The 23,068-nt window shown below is 37.4% G+C and overlaps 1 protein-coding gene across 3 annotated transcripts in view; it reads left to right on the top strand.

The window, feature by feature from the left end:
- The first annotated feature begins 5,012 nt into the window (after positions 1-5,012).
- Rpp30 (ribonuclease P/MRP subunit p30) overlaps positions 5,013-23,068 on the top strand; it is a 29,078-nt gene continuing 11,022 nt past the window's right edge. For 2 of the 3 annotated variants that reach the window (XM_020184952.2, XM_074078790.1), the window contains exons 1-6: positions 5,013-5,151; positions 8,271-8,326; positions 9,564-9,620; positions 10,001-10,075; positions 12,058-12,129; positions 18,029-18,118. In XM_020184952.2, coding sequence (XP_020040541.1) covers positions 5,070-5,151; positions 8,271-8,326; positions 9,564-9,620; positions 10,001-10,075; positions 12,058-12,129; positions 18,029-18,118 — 432 coding nt within the window. In that variant the 5' untranslated portion in view covers positions 5,013-5,069. The remainder of the gene's footprint in view (positions 5,152-8,270; positions 8,327-9,563; positions 9,621-10,000; positions 10,076-12,057; positions 12,130-18,028; positions 18,119-23,068) is intronic. The other variant, XM_074078789.1, reaches the window with a different exon arrangement.

The following is a 23,068-nucleotide window of genomic DNA, read 5'->3' as shown; positions in this document are numbered from 1 at the left end:
TCCCAAAAACAGAAAACATTGCTGGAGCTTTTGCTTCAGCTAAGAAAATATAATATTTGCAAATCTTTGCAGGGATGAAAATTCTACTTCTTATTTTAACTTTAACAGCACAAGAAGTATACATTGATATTACTTGTGGTTCAAATCACTTGGTTGTCACTGAAATGATTTTATTGTAGTATAAGTTTAACAACTATGCATTATTTTTCCTTGTAATTTTTATGTTGCATGCATTATGCATAAAAGTTATTTCTAAAGTCATTTAGTGTTTGAGAATAATGGTTGAAGGTGGCTGTTCTCATTCTGAAAAAGTTCAATCTTCACTCTTAGCTCAAAAAAGCACAATGTAACTTTACTTCTGCTAAGCCACTGAACTTCTATGTGGTAGAGCAATCAGGATTTTTGTACTGCTCCTATTTCTGATAAAAATTTATGAGAGTGATAGTGGTTAAGACTATAAGAATGAATTAGTTCATGATTGACATTAATACATTGTTGAATTACAATGACATTGCTGAATAACACATTTAATTTTTTCAACCATTTAAAAATATAAGAATGATTATTGGCCTAAAGACTATAGAAAAACAAATGGTAAACTGGATTTTGTCCATAGGCCATAGCTGGCTAACCTCCAATTTAGAATAACTACATGCAAGATATTTGTAAAATTTTAGTGTGCAATATTATCACTTTTATACACTGCAGTTCAAAACTTCCCTTTGAAACTTTCATTTACACTAATAGTAGTAAATGACAAAGCAAAAATAAGCAATATGATCACAAAACTGAAAGGTATAAATCAGAGTATTTTTAGACCATAGTCTTCAACTGCAGAGTTTTGTGCTGCAATATGAAGTTAGTTCATAATTTTTATATCTGGAAACCAATTGCAGTACAGAAAATGGATAGGTTTTCCAAAGATACAATATTGCTACCTATGAAGAAATCGGTGCATACAGTTTTTTGAAAGGGAAGGTATTTGAAATATTTAAAAGGGTTATATGTCATCAACCAAAAGAACCAAGTCTTTGATGCAGTCTTTGGTGGAAAGCTGCGATGATGCTTCTATCCTGGATGACATTTGTAAGTAAATTTTCCTCAGCATCCACTACAGCTATTTGGAGCATGAACTGTGTGGGGGCCATGATTAATGCCTTCACTCTTATTTGTGTAGTTTTTAAATTTAGAGCTCAAAGTGGTTTCTGGTCAGTGGTAAAATAAATTGGCTTAAATTTTGTGTCTTGATAAAATCTTGTCACATAGTGCTTATGTTTCATAAATGCGATGTGAACACTGACCCCTGCAGGAATTCCATCTGTAGTCATGGTTACCAATTCTGAGGAGTCTACTTTTAAATTCTCAAAAATCCTTTCTCTACACAAAAATAAGCCATTTCTAATCTTGTGCTTTTTTGGAGCACCATTTCCAAATGATTTTGTAGTCATGTAAAAATTCTCAACAGCACACTTATCAGCTATAATTTTAAAATGCCAGAAATAAATTAGTTTTTTCATAATTAGCTTATCCTGCAGAGAGAGCCATATTACATTTTGAGCAATAGAACTTTCAGGTATTGCATTTTAAAATGCTAGTTTCTATTTAGAACCTGTTCTTTCTTTTGTCTTCAATAAACATTCTTTGTAAACTTGCTTGCAATGTGGAGTTTTGTTGGTGAGCATTATTTTCACTTTTTATGTGGCAGCATCACTTTGATGGTTGATTTTGTCAATTTGATTGGTCCATTTGGGACAGGCCATATATTTAGTCAAACGTTATTCTAGGTATGATGGAAAGTGCATTTCAGGATAAGATTAGCATTTATTTGTTTGTCTGGCAGTACTAGAGTTTAAACTCAGGGCCTTACACTTACTAGGCAGGTGCACTAACATTTGAGCCAAGCCCCCAGCCTGAGATTAGCATATTAATAAGTAGACTAAGTAAAGAAGATTGCCCTCCTCTAAAGTTTGTCAGGTTTATCCTATGAGTTGGAGGTGACTATAATGAAAAGGCTGACCTCTCTCAGGTAAGGAGAATTCCTCCTGCTTTACTGCCATCAAGCTGAGACATCAGCTTTTCTCTGCCTATAGATTCAAACTTGAAATGTTGGCTCTTGAGTCTGCCTGCTTTTGGGCTCTAATTGGAACTTGCACATCAACTCTCGTGGATCTCCAGCTTGCTGACTGCAAATCTTGGGACTTGTTAGCCTCTATAATCACTTAAGCCAATGCCTTGTAATAAACCTCTTTATAGATATAGATATACAGAGACATAGCCTATTGGTTATGCTTCTCTGGAGAACCCTAATACAATCTCAGTTTATTTGTATTAAGAAATCACCCTTGGGGCTGGAGGTATGACTCAAGAGGTAAAATACCTGCTTGGCAAGTACAAGGCCCTGAGTTCAAATCCCAGTACCTCCAAAAAGAAAAAAGAAGCCAACCCTCTTGAAATTTCAGACCTTTTCATTCCATTTATTATGTTTATCAACATGCCTCTTTTCCATATACCAATCAGTAACAGTTACTCTTGATTATTTTCATAGTGGCCTCTTAGGTTGTGTTTTTTTATCCACAAGAGGACAGGGGTCCGAGGAATGTTTCTTGGCTCACCTAGGAAAAATGAACCAAGTAAAAGAATGATGAAGCCAAAGACTAAGCACAAACCAACATGTATGGACTAGTCCAACAAAGTGAGAGGTCTTTGGGAAGATGGGAAGAGCTCCAAAAGTTGCTTTGGATGCAAAAGCCCACTTTCTAAGTTCCCTGTGGAAGAGGAAATGACCTAATAGCCATCTTTTCTGAGCACAGGACTCTTCCTTGACATCACAGGAATACCAACTTCTCTGGCATGTTATAAAGACTAAATCAGGTAATGGGTAAAAAATAGTTTAGTAGTCACACAATACTGTTATGTTCAATTCAGAAATTACCAGGGTCTTCTTCAAACTCCAGATCCTTGCTGCCTCAGCCAGAATTCTCCAAATTCTGATCCCTGTTCTCTGCTCAACTCTTCTATCACATCCTCTTCCCTGTTCCCACTGCCTCCCTCCCTTTTACCTCCTTCTTTTTCTTCCCTCTCCTTCCTTGCTTCCCTTTTTCTCTCTTCTTCTCTCTCCCCTAATTCTCTCCTCTTGTTCTTTTCCTCTTCTCTCTTTCACAGTTCTCCTCTCTGCTTGCTTTACTCAGGAGACAGTACACTGGGCAAGAACTGAACTAGACTTCTTTAATCCATATGTAGTCCCACCACTATTACCTAAGCTTTAGATTTCTCAGATGTAAAAAGTGGATGTTGATTTTTAAATGTAGTAATTAATGCCTAGCTTCTTTGAAAATTATTGAGATACATACATAAGTACTTAGCAGATTGGCTGGCCCTCAATATAGTGCTCCACGGTTCTTATCTATTCATTTTATTTCTGCCCTTTCTCTCCTCTTCATTGAAACTCAGGTTGTAAAGGAAAAAGAATTCTAAAAGTTATAGTCAGTTTGACTGTCAAATCAGCCCACTTTTAGTCTAACGCTAACATCAAATAATTGTCATCCTCATCACATTCACTACACGGTCATATTCTGACCAATCTGGATTTTGTGGTCATAGGTAAAGATGCTGCTCCTGAAAAAAACTGACACTAGATTTTCTGATTAAAAAAAAAAAAAAGGACTGGGTTTGTTTTGTATGTGGTTGTTTTATTTCCAAATGTATGTGCTTGTCCTGTTTCCAAATGTAAAATTTTTGTTTCTTTGTTTTTAATTAGGAAACATCAAATATTGGAAAAGGCCAAATATTTTTTCTTTACAAAAGTTAACCAAAGCCAGGTGTGGTAGTACAAGCCTGTAATCCCAGCACTTAGGAGGCTGAAACAAAAGGATCTCCAGTTTGAAGCCAGCCTGGACTACATGGCAAAACTCTGTCTCACTTCTGAAATCGAAAATCAAGACCAATTGACAGGAGACCATGTGCATTTCTGAGATCAGTAAATACAGAAATTGAAAACGCTTAGAAATGTTAGAGCACTTGGGATTTTCACCATATACAAGCTCCTGATCAGTGGAATCTTCTTATTGGGCCAGGTATGGGACAATTCACATGGTGGGTAGCATGGGGCTGAAGCTGCTTATTGGTAATGCATGAAGCACCACCTGCCGTCCAGCTAAGAAATGCTGGGGCTGGGGATGGAGGGTGAGGGGACTGGATCTTCTTAGCAGGTAGTTTGAGAAGCACTGACATTAATGACAGAGTAGTTCCACAATTTTGTGTTGTCAGATAATTGATCTAGCCATCTTCAAGAATAAAAGTGGGACATACATCACCCTGTACATTTCTCAGATGAACTGTAAAACATTTCAGTTTTTCACTTATCAAACCTCTTTGACTAAAGCAGTGTTGTAGCTAACCGCTAATCTTCGAGGGAGCCCTGCCATCTTGTGGTTCAAGGCGCCGGCTGTGGCAGACACTGCGCTGCACCGGCCTTGGCCAAAAGCCGAGGAGCTCTTGGCGGGAACAGAGAATGGCGGGCTTGCACAAGGCCAGTTCAAGATGGGCAAAAAGACCCTTTTTTTAGGGCAGTCCTCGGTTGAGGTATTAGGGTCGGCTACCCACACACACCCCATCCTATTTTAAACAACATCACGGACTTTGGAAAAAGAAAAAATAGCGCTTCCTGTCGTTAGAAACGTTCGGTTCATGATAGGCGCTTCGTAGATGCTCTTAGGCGTGCGTTTCGAATGAACCACTTTTACATTACTTTATAGGACGGATCCTAGGAGATTTGAACCCCTCCAGAGGCAACCAAACTGTCTCATTCAGGAGACAAAAGACTAAAATGAAAATGCAGATCTGAACACACTAATTTTGGCAGGCTCTTGAAGGCAAGCAAAAGTCCCAGCGTTTCGAGAAAGTCAACTGCAGTAAGGGGTAGAAATGGCAAGTAAACCACAACTCCCAGCATGCCGTGGGGGCGGCCTGCGGCTGTGCAGGTAAACTATAACTCCCAGCATGCCCAAGGGGCGGGGCTGCGGCTGCGCAGACCAGCGCGCGCGGGCGTTCCTGGGACTTGGGACTTCAGCATGGCGGTGTTTGCGGATCTGGACCTAAAAGCAGGTTCAGACCTAAAGGCCCTGCGCGGACTCGTGGAGACCGCTGCTCACCGTGAGTCTGTTTGGCTTTGTGGGTCACAGCGCTTGCCCCTCGCAACCCCCAAACCATGGGGCGTCGTTCGATAGTTCTGCCAGGTTTTTCTGTGTTCAGGTTTTTCCTGGGGTCTCCAAGATGTCCCTGGAGACTGATGACAGCCCTTGGTTACTGACGGGGAAAGATTCCGGAGAGCTGTTATTCCTGCATAGTTTTTCCTGCACGGTAGAGAACAGGCCCAACGAGAGGCAGGGATTCGCGTAGAATCCCGCAGCTGATGTACGGCAGAAGTCCGGCAGGACTGGACTCATTTAAGCCAGTGCTTTTAATCAGTCCTTCCCGATTCTCACGACAATATCTGAGCAAATGGGGCACAGGCAGGGAGAGATGTGGGGGCTTGGAGAATGCGGAGGACGTGGGGAATGTGAGTAGTGGGACAACAGTATTGTGGGGGCAGAGGACATAGGACCAGAGGGAGTGGGCAGCGTGTCCAGAATGTTGAGAGTTACTCATGCTGGAGTCATAGGGAAGTGAAGTGAAGGTTCTGAGAGATGAGATTGTGTTAATTATTAAAGTTAATCGTGGTTTTTGTCTTCCTTAGGCTGTAAAATGTGGGATAGAGGGGATAAAAGAATAAAGGGATTGGGTACAGCAACATCCATTTCTGAGAGACAGTCTCAACTCATGGTGAGAAAAAGACTAATGATAATTTTCAGAGGTGGTGCTAGAAACAACCACTTCCTGCAAAGTGAACTACCATTTCTTCTTGTCCCCTCTATGAAGGAATCTTCCCTCAGTACCCACGGGGATTGATTCCAGGACCTTCCCACCCCCTCCATACCCAAATCCACAGATGCTGAAGTCTCATATAAATGGGTAGTATTTGCACTTAACCTACAAGCTTACTCCATTATACTATCGTGCCTATAACACCTAGCAGAATGTAAATGCTATAAATCGGTGTTATATAATGCATGGCACATGTATTATTTAAATAATAAAGACAGGGAAAAAAAGTTTGCACATGTTTAGTACGGATACACTTGGCCTCTTCCCCCAATACTTTCTGCCCACGGTTAGTTAAATCCACATGTGCAGGACTGACTGTATGCACAGGAAAAAGACTATCTCTGATCATTTTAAACACTTACTAGCATGGTCTCTTTGAGATATGCTTTCCTTATCAGTAGAATGATCTGGTTCATTAAGCACTAATATTTTTTGACAGTTCCCATAAAAATTAATTTTCCTGGGTGTAACTCATTGCAAGTATTAACTTCCTCAGTAATACTTCCTGATGCCATCCCCTTATTGGATACATGAGCTTTGTAGAAAGGGTCTACATACTGTTCTGTTTCTTTGGGGGGGGTGGAGCGGGTGGGACTGGGGTTTGAAATCAAGCACTCTACCTCTTGAGCCACACCTCCAGTCCTCTGTTCCTTTATTATTCCCAGTACAGTTACTCAGCAAGCAGAGTTACTCAGTTAATGCTTATTGAATAAATAAAAGAATAACTTTTAAAAAAAACTTAAAAAGTTACAATTATTTATTTAGAGAATCGCCCCCAATTTAAGGACAGAGGAAAAAATAAATGCTTGAAAGAGATGTGGTAAAGTATGTACATTGTTAGCTAGTCTTTATTTCACTTAAAAATAAAATGAAATTCATGACATGACAAAAAGTCACTCAACTTACAAGACAAAAACCAAAAGACTGCCTTTTGACAAGTAGAAATTTTCAAAGAACAAAGGAGACTAATCCCTTTTTCTTATTTAGGATGCGGCATAAGGAACCAATGATAAGCTTCAAATAAATGCTATATATACTTAAAAAAAATGCACCAGAGACTGATTGGGGAAGTACTTCTAAGTGACAAGTGAGAAGTACTTCAGGGAAAAGTTTTGTAAAAGATGATTTACTTGGTCATTGTTCAGTAGACAAAATGGTATCTCAAATGGTTATAATAAAAATGCGTAGCCTTGCGAGTGATAAAGAAGAATAGAGAAGATATGTAGAGACTGTGTAAGAGGTGAAGCCCCAAATATGGGTGTTTTTCCCTTTTATCTTCTGTTTTGTTTTTACAAATCACTTTCTCTAAGAAGTCTTCTCTGACCCTGTACAACCAGATTTCATTCTTTGTGCTTCTGTAGAATCTTTCCTTATCAAAAAATTATTTATAAATAACAACTTGTTTAATTGCCCTACTTTTCTAATATATCATAAACTCCTTGAGGGTGAGAATTATTTTATTTACGTGTATGCTCTGCACCTGGCAATGGGCTGGTCAAGTATTGGATTCTCAATAAATACTTGAGGAAGGAATGAAGGAAGTTGTTGTTGGACAAACTGATGAGAGGGAGGACCACTGTTTTGGCATTGCCTTGCATTATCTTTTAAAATTAATACCCTGTTAACCCATTGTGTTTAGATAACTTAAGGATATGATTTAGATGTATTTTTGGTAGGTCATATGTCCAGAACGATGCTGTGATGATGATGATAAAATAATCCCTTGGCCTCAAAGAGTTCCCGGTCTGTTTATGGAGGGTAGCTCAAAAGAAATGGGCAGTGTTTTGGGGAGTCATCATCAATTTTTTATTAGGAAAGGGAGGAAATAAAAAGTGTAAAAGGCAAAGGAATGATAATAAAAGTAGCAGTAAAGAGGTACGAACCTGTTGGGATACAAATGGGCAAAGGGACATGATTGGAAAGCAGAAGCACAAAGTTAAGAGTCCTTAGCATCATGCTAATAATACATCACAGCCTGACTGTGTTCTTGGCATTGTTGTAAAACACCTTACATGTATTATTTAATTTTCATGTCTGAAAATTAATGTTCATGACTTAATCATCACCATTTGACAGAAAAAGAACCTAAAACCTAAATTTAAATAATTTTGTAAATGGTAATACTTAAGACTTGAAAACAGAGTTCCCACCTATAACTTCTCTGCTAAATTGCCTCCTAGTCTTTTATTTCCTTAACTAGGGATCAAACCCAGGACCTGTGTGTGCTAGGCAAGCACTCAACCACTGAGCTACACCCCCAGTCTCATATCTTAATCTTAACATCTAGACTCAGGATGGGCTGTCTGTATAGGAAGAAGAGAATAATTAACAAGAATTTTTTTTTTCAGTTGGATATTCAGTTGTTGCGATCAATCATGTTATTGACTTTAAGGAAAAGAAACAGGTAAAATAAAAATTTCTTAGTAAATATTAAGTATTTATAATTTTCTGTGTTTAAATACAAGCAATATTATGAAAAACAGGTTATGTTAAGGGGAGACCACTAATGGGAGAGGGAAGATAAAAGAAGGAAGTTACGGAGGTGAATATGGTTGATGTACTTTTTATATAAGAATGAATATAGAATTTTTAAACTTGTTGAAATCACCATAAGAGGGGGTTAAGGAAGAAAGGAGAAAAATAGAGGGGATGAACCAATTTGGGTATTATATATATATATATATAAATGTCCCAATGAAACACTTTGTCTAACTATCTTAAACAAACAAAATTGTCTTTTTTTTTTTTCAAAAACAGAACAGTAAGGCAAAACAAGTCCTGTTTGGGGAGGTTGGTTCCAGTGGAATGGGGGAGGATGTAAGGAAAGGGTGTAGGAGTGGAAATGTGGTGGAAATATTATGTGCTCGTGTATGTAAATGAAAAACAAATCTTTTGAAACTATTCCAGGACTGGGGGGAGGAGAGATAAAAGAGAACGATGGAAGAGGTGAATTCAACTATGATGTATTGTAAGAACTTTTGTAAATGTCACAGTGTATCCCCAGTACAACAGTAATATAATTAAAAAAAAAACAAGAAAATAATTATCTGTGTTTATATTGGGAATATGGAAGCTACAACAAGTGTATCTCTTAAATATACTCTCTTTGTGCCCTATTATTTTATGTTAAAAATTGAGCTGGTACACAATTATGCAAATGATTAAGGTTTTTGTGAAGTGTTCTGACAATAGTGTAAGGATTCCTTATGTTGAACTGGTGTTCAGTAAATTATTTTCAATAATGTTTAGAAGTACATTGTTACTAACTGAACTGTAACCACAATATTTTGTGGGGGGTGGGGGTGGGTGTTTTTTTGGTCATGGACTGTGATTTTTCTCTTAGGCTAGTAAATACATATATATCTCATGAGGCCAAAAACTGTATCATATACATTATTTCTTTATAAAAATTAGTTTTTATCCTTTTAATTCATTTACGTTCTTAGCTACTTCTCTGCTCTTCGGTTTCCTTAAAAAAAAAAAAAATCCAAGGAAAAGGAGAAGTTTACTTAGTCCTTTCAGTACCAGGAATTAGCTTTCTTTCTTTGAAAAATAACTTTTCCTGATCACCCCTTATTTTCTATTATGCTTCATGTCTTTAATATATATAGTCTATGATAACTGTTCATCATTTGTTGTAGGAAATTGAAAAACCAGTAGCTGTTTCTGAGCTCTTCACAACTTTGCCAGTTGTACAGGTAGGTGTTTTGTTGTTAGGAAGCATAATATCTATTTATTCAGTTCAAGCATTCCCAGTTTTGTGTGCTGTTCCCTAACCTGAACTGCACCTCCCACTACCTATCAGTCGTAGCTTTCCATCAAGGCTCAGCTCTTCATGAAATATTCTTTTAATACCAATTCAGTACTTGTTTGATTACAACTTTTAAGTGATCTCTTTATGTAGTTTAATATACATACATCATTTTTTCTCTAGCCATATTATAAATTCCTGAAGAACAAGAAGTAGCCTTCATTATCCCTTGTAGCTAGTACCTTTTAATGAGTGCTTTGCATGGCTAAAGAGAAAATTAATCAGTTGTGTTTTATGCTTTTTTGATGGCATTTTTTTTATTTACAGGGAAAATCAAAACCAATCAAGATTTTAACTAGATTGACAATTATAGTTACAGATCCATCTCACTGCAATGTTTTGGTAAGTTGTTTTTCTTCTTTCCTTTTGGCCTTGTAAGGTATATTGTTTAAAATTGTTGCATTTCATCTAACTCCATCCTAACAACTGGGACACCCTCATAATCTATGACACCCACCTGCTATTCCTATCTGTAGAAGTCACATTGTGTAACTATGTCTTTTCTGTTTGTGGCACATGTATAGTGATGCCATAATTAAAGAATCTCTTCTTAACTGTTTTTCATTGAAAACAGATTCCAATAGAGCCTATCAAATGGACAGTGGGAAATAAGGTGTTTAAAGATAGCTGTTTCGGTCACCTACAGAGAGTAATAAAAATCATGAGAATAGATGAGACTCCCTGCTGGGAGTGCCTTGTGGCAAGAGGAGATATAGGACAGTCCAGAGAAAGTTCACCATTTAATGGTAGACAGGATGAGCAAGGGTTGGAGACTAAGGAGGGATGGCCCTAGAAGGCCAATAAGAAAGAATATGGGAAAGAGGCAGGAAAAGTCAGCAGCATCAATATATCTGAGTGGTCAAGCATGAGAAGCATTCAGAAAAAAAAAAAAAAAAGAAGCGTTGGATTTATTGATGAGAAAATCATTAGCTGCCTGAGCAAAAGTCATTTCCACAGATATGATAGAAATGAGTGAAAACACAGATGGTGCATACTACTAACTTTGCTTGAGAAGTTTGACCCATAGGAGAACCGAAAGCACCAGGTATCAATATACCCCCATCCATTACAACAATTAAAAAAAAAATTTTTTTTTTTAAGGAAAGCACCAGTTAGTTGGTGGATGAAAGCTTGCTATGTGAAGAGATTTCATTTGTTAATTGAGAGCGATTTGAGTGTGGCTAATGATAGGAAAAATCAAGTGGGCTAGATAAAAAGTGAGATCCCTGATTTATCTTTATCTAAAATGAACATCTGTTGTGAAACAGGGGTGATCAAGGAAAGACTGGCCCACTTCATGATAATTAGCATTGATGAAGAGCTTGTGAAAAGTAAAAGTTTAGCCTTTTATATAGATACAAAACAACATTTTGATTATTTTGGTCCAGGTAAGCATAAATGGAGCTAAAAGAATTGCAAACTACTCTGTAACAGCACGGATGTGCACAATACACTCTTTTACTGCTTAAGCAAGGCAACTACTGCTTCTTTTAAACATGCCTTGTCTTTTAATGAAATAAGTCATAAAAATTTTGATGGTACCAACAAGCAAAGAAGAAATATCACATGTTATCTTAGCTTTCCGGGATTGAACATTTGAATATATATTTCCTGGTCTTCATATACAGACTCACGTATTAGAGGTTTGAGATTTACTTTCTTAAACACTAAATTTTTATCTTTTACCAGTGTGTTTTTCTCCTGCCCTAGGACTCTCAGGTATATTCCTGCATATCTGGCATTTTAATTTGTGTTTAACAGTATTCTCTTTGTGAATTTAATTGAATCACACTTAACCATTGCACAGAATACATGACATATAGTCTTGTAAATATTTTTATGCATAAAAAAAAACAAACAGCGAATTCCATTGAGGACAGATGCATGCCTTCGTGACATTGTATCCCCAATGCCCAGCATATAGCAAGTGCTGATAAGCTCTTCCACTAGTTTGTAATTAAAGGTCAGCCAGGCAGAGTAGTGCACACCTGTAATCTCAGTACTCAAGAGGCTCTAGCAGGGGAACGATTTTGAGTTCAAGGCCAGAGTGAACTATATAGGGAGACCCTGTCTCAAACAAACAAAAAGGTCAAGGACTGTCTTTGATTTTGACATCTCAAACACAATGTTTGGTACACACTTAAGAAGTGTAGAATGGAAGAAGGAGGAGATACTGTTATCTGAGTTTTCATGTTCTTTCTGCCGCATACAAAGTTAAACAGAAACACTAGAAGTGGCCTATGATTGAAGTGTTAAGTGTAGCTAGATTACTAGGCAGAATTTGAAGTTTTGTTACTATATAATAACATGTTTTTTGTTACTAGAGAGCAACTTCTTCAAGAGTACGGCTGTATGACATTGTTGCAGTTTTTCCAAAGACAGAAAAACTTTTTCATGTAAGTAACAGATAAGTTAAAGAGAAGAGTTACTCTTTTATGTAAGTCTGATATTGTGCTTTTGTGGGTGAGCTGTTTCATCCTGTCTGAAAACTTTTAGGACTTGCATTTACACCTAGAGTTCTGGAATTTCATAGGGTATATTTAAGTGGCATGTGGTTTTGGTTTTTTTATTCAAATGTTAAACATTTGATGAACTCAACTTGAAAGAGCCCATCAAGTTGTCTCCTGTTTCCTTATCTCTGCTTCATTCATTTGAAACTTCTCTTACGCAAATGCTGATCTGTCCCTTCTTACTCTAAAGTCACTTCAGTTTCTGGCCTTCTTATTTTCTACTGCTGCCTGCAATGGAAGAAAAATACAAGGTTCTACTATAGCTTAAAAGCTCCTCCCTCTGTTTTAGCTTCCTCCTTTGCATGCTCTTGAGGTGTAGCCCATAGCCTTTGGTCTTCCAGAAATTATTCATAATCACCCATCTACTAATGATTCCCTTTCTTATTCTGAGAGTCATTATGAATCAAATTTCTTTTGTCCTTTTAAAATTGCCATTTCAGTGCTTTTGTAGGAGAGAAAAGAGCTTAACATGTCCCCTCATTTTGTCAACTTGAGACAGAACTTGCTGGGTATTTTAAATGAATACAATAAAGTAAAGAAAAAACATCAGGGTTTTTGGTGTAGTTGAAGGCCCTGGGTTCAATCCCCAATACTGGGGGGAATAAAACCTGTAATTCAATTTTTTAGCAATAGGTTTTACTATAAAATGAGGTATAGCTACTTTTAGAAAGTGCTGAAAGTTATCCTTTATCTAGGCTCAAGAAAGGATCCATTTGCCAAAAGTGTATCTCAAAATGTGTTTAAGCAGTATGTTCTAAAACTGCAGAAGGAATTTTTCCTATTCACCAGTAGATGGAGGTAGTGACTAAGGAGGCTGGCATTTTGTGACTTTAGTTCTCTATATTAATAGAGGAAAACACCATGTATCCATGGTGGATGCCTAAACTATTTTTTTGGTGGCTTGTTTATAAAATGTAAAATTACAGTAATTCTCAGGACTTTCATTTCAGTTAAAGGGATGAGTAAAAGTGAGTAGTTCTTAGTCATCAAAGACCTCTGTGGAACTTTATAAATTGGGCACATTCAGTCTTCACCACTGGTAGGGTTGGAGGTGAATCTGTATATCTATTTTCTCAAGTTCCACAAGAAAGTTGGATTCAGTGCTGAAATCACTGAAGTATGCTACAGGTAGACCATGGGCATTTTCAAATATGTTAACCACAACTTAGTTTTGTTATTAAATAAACTCATACTAAAAGTTGGTGATGTACCAAGATTTTTATATTTGCTTTAGAATTGATTTTTAAGATCATATAACTTACATTTCTATAGCTCTTTACTGGTAATTAGGTAGCATTTTGGCTGCAAAACATACTTGCATAATCTTCCAAAGACTTGTTTCTTTGTTTGAGGTTCAAGTCCCTGAACCTCTACTACTGAGCTACGTTTCCAGGCCTTTTTAACTTTGTTTTGAGACAGGGACTCATAAGTTGCCCAGGCTGCCCTCAAACTTGGAATCCTCTTGCCTCAGCCTCCCAAGTAGCTGGCATCACAAGCTTGCACCACCCTGCCTGGCCAAAGACTTTTACATATTTATTTCCTTTAGCAATTCTGTAGGATGATCAGGATAGATTTATTACTACCTCTGTTTTATAGTGGAGAAAACTGAGGCTTAGGCTAAATGATTTTCTGTAAGTTTCCCAGTAAGTAGTAGAGATAGGACTTTTGGGTTTTTAAAACATATAATTTTATGTAGCAGTCTTATCTTGCTCATTTATTTAATTACCTGTTTTTCTCAGCTATTCAAGTTTGAATTTGATGAACACATGCTTGATGGTGGTGGGTGGAACCATTAGAAATACTTTGGGAGATGGAAGAAAGTTCTAAATAATTCACAAAGTGTTTGTTTGGAACTGACCAGTATTCAAAAAGTTGCATGAGAACACAGTTTTTAAAATTGGAATATCTTCCTCTTCTCTGTCCAAATCTTACTCATTCTTTAGGATTCATTTCAAATTAGAGCTCTCCCAGTGTCCTATTGAAAATCAATTTAAAAGGACATCTTTCTTGGGCTAGAGGCATGGCTCAAGTGGTAGAGCACTTGCATAGCAAGATCCAGGCTCTTGAGTTCAAATCCCAGTACCACCAAGAAAAGAAAAACCTTTCTTTTAATCATAAGCTTTTATAAATATATCATGGTTTGAAACCAGGTCAGATACAGGTAGTTGGTTGCAATCCATAAGTGATAGTATTTATTTTGTTTGTAAGTTGATTACCCAGAATTCTTTACATGTGATATTCTAAAGTTAAGTTAGATTTCTAACATGAGTCTTAAAAACATATACATATACATTAACAGTTAACGTAGGATCTAACCACATTAAATAGCATCATTTCTATGGAAAATAGCTTGCTATTTTTCACTGAGGGTATCTGGAAACTGCCTCATGCATAAGACATCCTCCCTTTCCATGGCTACCCCATGGCAAAGTTTAAAGATTGTGAGAAGGGCAGGTGTCTGCTGGCCAAGGGCTCCTTGAGATGGGGTTAACTATGCAACATTACACACTTGGAAGCTTTAGGAGCTTCCAAGTCAGTTTTTCCCCATTAGGAGGTAAAGTAAGTGAGCAGGCTAGAGGCGAGTCCAGGTAATTTAGTCCAGTGATCTCCAAACCACTTGATTGTGCACCCTACTATTTTAAATATATCGAGCCTACTTCTCAGTGTGTGTATGTTTCTTATAAATTATTTGCATGTTCCAGCATACTTTGTAAAATTATACATACACACAGAACAAAACTAATTTTAAGAAAGCGATTTTAGAAATATATAGAAATAGAAGTTCTATTTTTTTCCTGTTCTATTTTCTTCCATGCCTTGCCTTTGCAAGGCACTATTGTAGAGGATCTGAAAGAGGGGAGTTTTCAAGGCAGTGTTTCTCAGGAGGAGGCCTTAGTCTTCCAGCTTTAGATTTACCTGACATGTTTGTTAAAATGTAGATTATTAGGCCCTACTTACTAAAAGAATCACTGGAGTTGGGACCTGGCAATGTCTACTTTTACTTAGTTTTTCAGGGGAGTTTTGTATACACCTATGGCTGAAAGCCACTTTTTATGGGTAACTCTTTTCTCTTGGTAAGCCTGACTCTTCCTTGTATAATATTTAACCATTATATTAGCTGACACCTACCAAAGAAGTTTAGGTGATAGAAGGGACTCTGAACCCCTACCTTCCTGTTTTCTTTGTGCCGTAAAGGCAAAAGTGTTTGTGTGTATATGTGTGTGTGTGTGTGTGTGTGTGTGTGTGTGCGCATTTTTCTGAAAATATACTTTCCTTTAGTCATAGGTATCACTAGCTAAAAGCAAACAAAAAATAGTTCAAGACAACTAATACAAATTAATTTGTAGTCTACCAATTTTTTGAGACAGGATCTTACTATGCAGCTCAGTCTTGTCTCAACTTAAGATCCTCCTGCTTCAGCCTCCCAAGTGCTGGAATTATAGGCATGTGCCTACCACTGTGGCTAAAGATAATTTTGGCTCTTCCTCCCCTTCCCCGCCCCTCTTTTTGCAGTACAGGAACCTTGTGCATACTAGGCAAGCACTAAGCTACATCCCTACCTCTAGTTACAAGATTCTTAACCCCAAAACTATATAATGTGAACGTTAACTCATTTCGTTACTTTTTTTTAAAGATAGGGTCTCATTTATGCAGCCCAGGCTGGCCTCAAACTCAATATCTTCCTGCCTCAGCCCTTTGAGTGCTGGGATTACAGACTTGTGCTAGTATGCCTGAATTTTGTGGTTCTTTAAATGTACCAAAAAACAAACTTTGAGTTGATAAAAACCTAAATAACAGAAGAATTCAGTTTGGGACATTTTAAATTCCATGTGTCAGAGTAAGCCAAATGGAACTTAAATGAATACTGATACCTTATTTAATTGGCTACTCCTATGGGAGAGAGACAGAAAGGAGCAATACATAACTAAAAAGTAGACTAATATAGCTTTATTTGGGGGAGAACATTTAACAGGGTTTTAAAACTCTAATCAGCTTTTTATTAAAAAATAATTTATGTTCATGATAATAAATTCATATAGTACAGAGTGGCATACATGAAAAGTATGCCTTTTTCCCATCTCAAACTCCTTCCCTCTTTCTTCCAGAGGCAACCACTACTAACATTCTTTTCAGAATGTGTGCCTTTTCAGAAATTCTGTTTACCTAGCCCTTTATTCCTTCATTCTTTCCTCTTCCTTTCCTTCCTATCACCATGCTTTTTTCACCTTATAGTATTATCTTGGAGATTGTTCCATAATATGAACTAGAGATGCACCTCATTTCCTTTAAAGAGATCATAATTTGAGTAAAATTGAGAGATAGTTAAATCTGTCTACTCTCTTGTAATTGGTATTGCAATGACTGTCCTTGCCCTGTTGCACCTAGCCTATGTAGAGTTTATAGCTATAGAATACAGTTCTGGAGGCTCTGTAGAGTACATTCCTATAGGTAAAATTACTGGTGTGATCATTTAAAATTCAGATAGCTAAAGTGCTTTAAAGACCATTTAGATTTAGAAGCCAGCGAGTTGTCTCTTTATTATTCTCATGTCAGCAGTGTATCATTAAACGTTTTGATATTTGCCAGTTTGATAGTTTAAGATGAACAACAGAAGCTGAATTTATTTCAGTTACTATTCAGAGCTCTCATTCTTATCAAATTTTCAGTGACTTTTATGAATTAAGCAGCTGGAGCAGTTGGGATGGGCCAGATTTTTGATGTGCCAAGTGTCTGTGCCAAAACAACATTGCTTCCCAGGCTTACTAAGTTATTATGACTATCTTAAAGCCATACAACCTCTGATCACCACTTGCTTTGGAAAGCCCCATGGTGGGCATTCTGAAGAAAAAGAGTGAGATATGGTATCCCTGTTGATCTGAAGGTTGGCACCAATCCTATAGGGTGTTACTACCCTGCTTTCCCCATCTTCCTTACTCTACCCTTTCTCTTGTTTGTGCCACTGAAGCTGGTTTGCTAGCATAGCCACCAAGACAATTTAAAACTGTTCTCCAAGCCTATATACACCAGCATTGTTGGTACAGTACAAAACAGCCAATTCTTTTTACCTCTACAAGTCAAATAATGGTAGAGTTAGCTAGGCACTCTGTTCTTACAACCTTTTCCCAACTTTATTTTCCTTCCCTGATTTTCCATTTATTTTCATTGCTTTATCTGTTTTATTTTTCTGTGGCTTTTGTAAGCAGTTATAAATCTCTTTAAGAGAGATTTGATCAACAAAGAACAGCAAAAAATAAAGGAAAGGGAAATTAAAAGTTTAAAGATGTATTCATTTTCATTTGATTCGCAACAGCTGTGCTTTAACCATTTATTTTGTATTTGAATTATATATCATCAGTGGTGTCATGCTCAGTTTCTTTTTTGCCACTCAATAAACTGATTGAAACTACAGGCTTAGGACGATTGTAAATTGTAATGCACAGTTACAATCTGAAGTACCTTTCACATACTGAGCCTCACTCATCAGCCCATCCCTATGTATAAGACCATATGAATTAGAAGGTCTCCAGGTTCTTTCTTTTGAGACATGTCCATATGTCTGTGCACATAACACTCCATTTCAGCTAGATTATATTAATCCATCCACACCAAGTAGTGGGCTAAACAACTGGCCTTTTAACAGGTCAGATATATCTCAACACAGGGCGATCATAAAACCTATGGAATGCCCATTCATGTTTGTTCATATCAGATATGACCCTTTCCCTCATTCTTACTTGTGCCAATTTTCTCTTTAGCCTTATCTATTTTTTTTTCTTGTTGACAGGTTGCTTGCACACATTTAGATGTGGATTTAGTCTGTATAACTGTGACAGAAAAACTACCATTTTACTTCAAAAGACCCCCTATTAATGTGGTAAGTGTTACCCTTTCCGTTCTATACTTGAGTCTGTAGAAAGGAACATTAACGAATTGAAAAAGGTGAAGAAACCAGTGTTCTTAAAAAGAAAAACAAAGGATAGGAATAGGAGGCAGTATTAGAAAAGAAGATTTTATTTTTGTAAGGGAGAAAGAAAGCTTAAAATAAAAAATATTCAAGCTGGCCATAGTGGCGCACACCTTAGTCACAGGATCGTTTCATGCCAGCAACATAGTGAAACATTCTCAAAAAAAACAGTATACAATTAATTATCGAGATATTTTTGAAAGGCCTTAGAAATTAAATTTTATTAAGGATTGTTTTGTTTTGTTTGAGAAGGAGTCCTGTTATGTAGCTCATGCTGGCATCAAACTCATGATACTCCTGCCTCTGCTTCCTGAGTGCTAGGATTACAGACTTGGATCACCACACTAGACTTTATAAAGGATATTTCTTAAGACAGTAGCTAATAATGATGAGTACTTACATCCTGAATATTGAACATTAAGGGAACAGAGCTGTTAAAAAAAAAAAAGGGGGGGGTGCGGGGGGGAAGCAGCAAAAAAAGACATAAGAGTTTCATTGAACACCAGCAGACTAAGAGGAAACAGGGCATAAAATCACCTGGATCTGGTCTATGCAAAATTAATCTACATTAAAGCCTGCTAGCTCACACAAAAGGCCAAGGTTACTTTCATAATAATAAGTTATCAAAGGTAGCCATGTGTTTAGGGAACTTTCAGTTTCTTCTCTCTTGTTGTAGAACTTTTCTCATTACCGTACTACATAATTTTCTCATATTTTCCCATACCTCTCATCTTCCATCTTTCACACTACTTTCTAAGTCTCAATCTCTTCCATTTCCATTTTATTTTATTTATTTATTTTGGTGGGACTGAGGTTTAAACTCAGGACTTTGTGCTTATAAAGTAGGCACTTTACCACTTGAGCCATAACTCCAGTCCATTTTTGCTCTGTTTATTTTGGAGATGGGGGGTGGGGAGTGTCTCTCAAGCTGTTTGCTCAGGCTGGGCTCAAACCTCAATTTTCCCAATGTCAGCCTCCCAAGTACCTAGGATTGTAGGTGTGAACCAGGTGTCAGGGCTCCCATTTCCATTTTAGAAATAATACTATTTCACACCAGTAGCTATTTGTTTTGCCAGCCAGAAACTAGGAATGCTATTTTAGAATAGTGTCTTCCAAAACTCCAGGTGTGTGCTCAAAAACTACTATCCAAGAAAAAGTTCAGCAAACATAGTCTATATTATATAACCTATTTTGTCAGAATTAGGCCGTTAATTTTTTTCAAAGTGGGTAATTCCCCTATTCTTTTGTCTTTAGAATCATAACTTCCTCAATTTTTGTTTCACTCTTCTGCTAAAGAGTTGACTTGATCCTGCGTACTGGAAGAAAAGGGGTCTACTTGGTGTGGGAAAATTTAATTTGATTCTGTTCCACTCCTAAAAGTATGCTACTAAAATTATACTTGAAAAATACCAAAAATCTATACTCATATCTGAGGGGAAAACTGTAAAACATCTTCTCTGTGGTAAATATTGAGAGTACTACTGAACAATAGCAATATTGGCTACACTCAAATTCCTCGTTTCCCACGTTGGTGCCAGTATTTCTAAATAAAAAGTAAATATCTAAACCAACCCTGAATCATTACAATTTAGATTTGGAGATATTTGCTATGCAGTAACTCGCTTGTCACGTGTGGAGAAATAAAGACTAGCAAGAGCCATTCAGCTCTTCGATCACAGAGTTAGGACAGTTCTGATTGGTTACCTGTCAGATATGACCTCTGATGTGCCCCAGGTATATATATGATAAAAACCACAAGCTAATACAATACCCAAGCTTATGATAGTCTTGTTGCCTCACATACTGTTCTTCAGAAGTAGTAACCTTTGTCTGCCTCAGCTTTTTACTAACCTCAAACTGCCAACCCAGAGCCTTGATAAATAGGACCCACAGAGTTAGGCAGTACAGCCACTCTGCAGGTTATTATTAAACTTAAAGACTTTCTCACCTTTTTCTTCACCTTAATAAACTAGGAATACCATTTTCTAGGCACTTTTGCCTGAATAAGCTTATACATACTAGCGTGCCCTTGGTTGGGAGGAGATAGTCGCATGTGATGCTAAGGCCAAGTCCGTGGAAAGGATACCAGTGCACAGCACACAATTCCTCATGTCCCACAACAGTGGTAATATTCCCAGTGACAATTGTGCTGAAGGTTTTATAGTTTCTTGAGTATGCCTTAGTGTTAAATAAGATTGTTAGCTAGACTACACCAGCTGTGTCCTGGGCCTTTTTTAATTACCCTAGTGTCTTGCCTATGATGAGTCTTGTGTAGAATTTATTAATTGAATCAGAGCATGTCTAATTTAGTTTATGAGGGTGCAGCTTGGGGAACCTGGCCAAGGTACTTATCTTGAGTCATTGCATGGTTGTCAGTGTTGGGCAGGAAGCATATTCAAGAAGGGAAGTGGGGCACTGGGATGGAATGAGGAAGAAAGTGGCACTGAAAGCAGAGGTACCAGGACATCTTACCACCACCAATACCACCACCACCCTGATTCCATCTGGAAGTGCAAGAAAACTGCTGTTGTATGATGGGTATTTTGAGCATAATCCCCACATTTTTCAATTTGGAAATTATGAAAAGTAAAAAATTTGACAAGTGAGAGGGAGATGCAATATTTAACAGTGTCAGCTTTAAAAAAAAATCTGGTGTGAACATTTTACATATGTTGTTTAATAAAAACTAGATGAAGGCTGTACAAGATTATTTTTAGTCTTCATCTAGTATAGAAGTAAACTGCTGTGTGAATCAGTCAGGAAGCAGAAAAGTCCCTATTTGTTCACTTGTTTTTCATTTAAAAAAAAGCTCAAAACATACAGGTGTCCAGCTTTGTAGTTCAGGGCAAATAGCAGCTGTCATATAGATGTGCATGGCAAGGCAGTATATCATGGTAGAAGCATGTGGTACAGAAACTGCTTACCTCATGGTGGCTGGGAAGTGGGAGAGGGTCCCAAAATTCCCTTCAAGGGCTTGGGCCTAAATTCCTTCCTTCCTTCCAGTAGGCGCCACCCACAAAAGATTCTACCACCTTCCAAGAGGGCTACGGCTGGCAACCAAGCCTTTAACACATGGCCTTTAGTTTACATTTAAAATCCAAACCATAACAGTAGCAAAGTTTAATCTTGATAGGAAACTGTTCATCTACATCTAGATGTTCAAATAAATCTACAGTATGGAGATACCTTCTTTCTGATAACATAGAACATATAACGGGTGTAGGTAACAGTTCAGTGTTAAGTCTTGGTCCTTGCATGCTCCCCTGGTTTTGAAGATCTTTGGCCATGAGAAGTTGATAAAAATGATCCTTAAATCATTTTACTGGGTACATGAGAAACCAGCATAGATCTTAATTTGGTTAGGTTTTGTGCCCTTCTGTTGTAGTGAAAAGCTGGAGTATTAAGATAGATAATTTATAAGCCATTTTTCTATAGGCCAGAGGCCATGTGAAAATTGCTGAGGTTTGTCCTCCATAATGGAGGACCCAGGAGCTGGAACATGCAGTGTTTATAGCAAAACATTCCATTTGTGTCCTTGACCACAATCAGCCCTTTTGTCATCTTCACCACATGCTTGGGCACCATACTTTCAGTTATTCAGTTCCCTCTAAAATCTACATCACCCTTCTGGAGACTTAAGTAACTTGTATGAGAATCTGAATTCCATAATGTGATAGATCTGTTTCTAAAAAATTGACTTCAGTACCTCTTAGATTATCAGCTGTCTTATTATTTAGCATTTTATACTTTAAGCACTTTCACACCTGCTGTGGCCCAGTAGCGTTGGGGTGGAGTGGATGTTAATTATCTCCATATGCAGGTAATGGAATTGAGTCTCAGGATGTTTATGGCTGACAGTTAAATGTCTCAGAGTGTTGGCTAGGGATTTCTACTCAAGCTTTGATTCCAAATCTACTGTCATTCCCTACTGGGAAATGCTATTTAAAGTTACTTTACTGAAGAATTCTTTGTTAAGCACAGAGTAATTTCATTTTTATTTATTTATTTATTTATTTTTTCTTTTATTATTCATTTGTGCATACAAGGCTTGGGTCATTTCTCCCCCCTACCCCCACCCCCTCCCTTACCATCCACTCTGCCCCCTCCTTCTCCTCCCCACCCCCTCAATACCCAGCAGAAACTATTTTGCCCTTATTATTAATTTTGTTGTAGAGAGAGTATAAGCAATAATAGGAAGGAACAAGGGTTTTTGCTGGTTGAGATAAGGATAGCTATACAGGGAGTTGACTCACATTAATTTCCTGTGCGTGTGTGTTACCTTCTAGGTTAATTCTTTTTGATCTCACCTTTTCTCTAGTTCCTGGTCCCCTTTTCCTATTGGCCTCAGTTGCTTTTAAGGTATCTGCTTTAGTTTCTCTGCATTAAGGGCAACAAATGCTAGCTAATTTTTTAGGTGTCTTACCTATCCTCACCCCTCCCTTGTGTGCTCCCACTTTTATCATGTGCTCAAAGTCTAATCCCCTTGTTGTGTTTGCCCTTGATCTAATGTCCACATATGAGGGAGAACATACGATTTTTGGTCTTTTGGGCCAGGCTAACCTCACTCAGAATGATGTTCTCCAATTCCATCCATTTACCAGCGAATGATAACATTTCGTTCTTCATGGCTGCATAAAATTCCATTGTGTATAGATACCATATTTTCTTAATCCATTCATCAGTGGTGGGGCATCTTGGCTGATAATTGCATATTTTTAAATGAGCTTTATAAATTCATGTTTAGAGAAGAATTTTTTAAAGCAGCACATATCTTTACCTTTCCTTTGAATTTTTTCAATATTCCACTCAACAATGACTTCAAGTTTATGAGTCATTTTTAGTGATAATATGTTTTGCACT

This window comes from Castor canadensis, chromosome 7 (assembly GCF_047511655.1).
Source record: "Castor canadensis chromosome 7, mCasCan1.hap1v2, whole genome shotgun sequence".
NCBI lineage: Eukaryota > Metazoa > Chordata > Mammalia > Rodentia > Castoridae > Castor > Castor canadensis.
The sequence above is the reverse complement of the archived record's forward strand: the minus strand, read 5'-3'. Positions and strand labels throughout refer to the sequence as shown.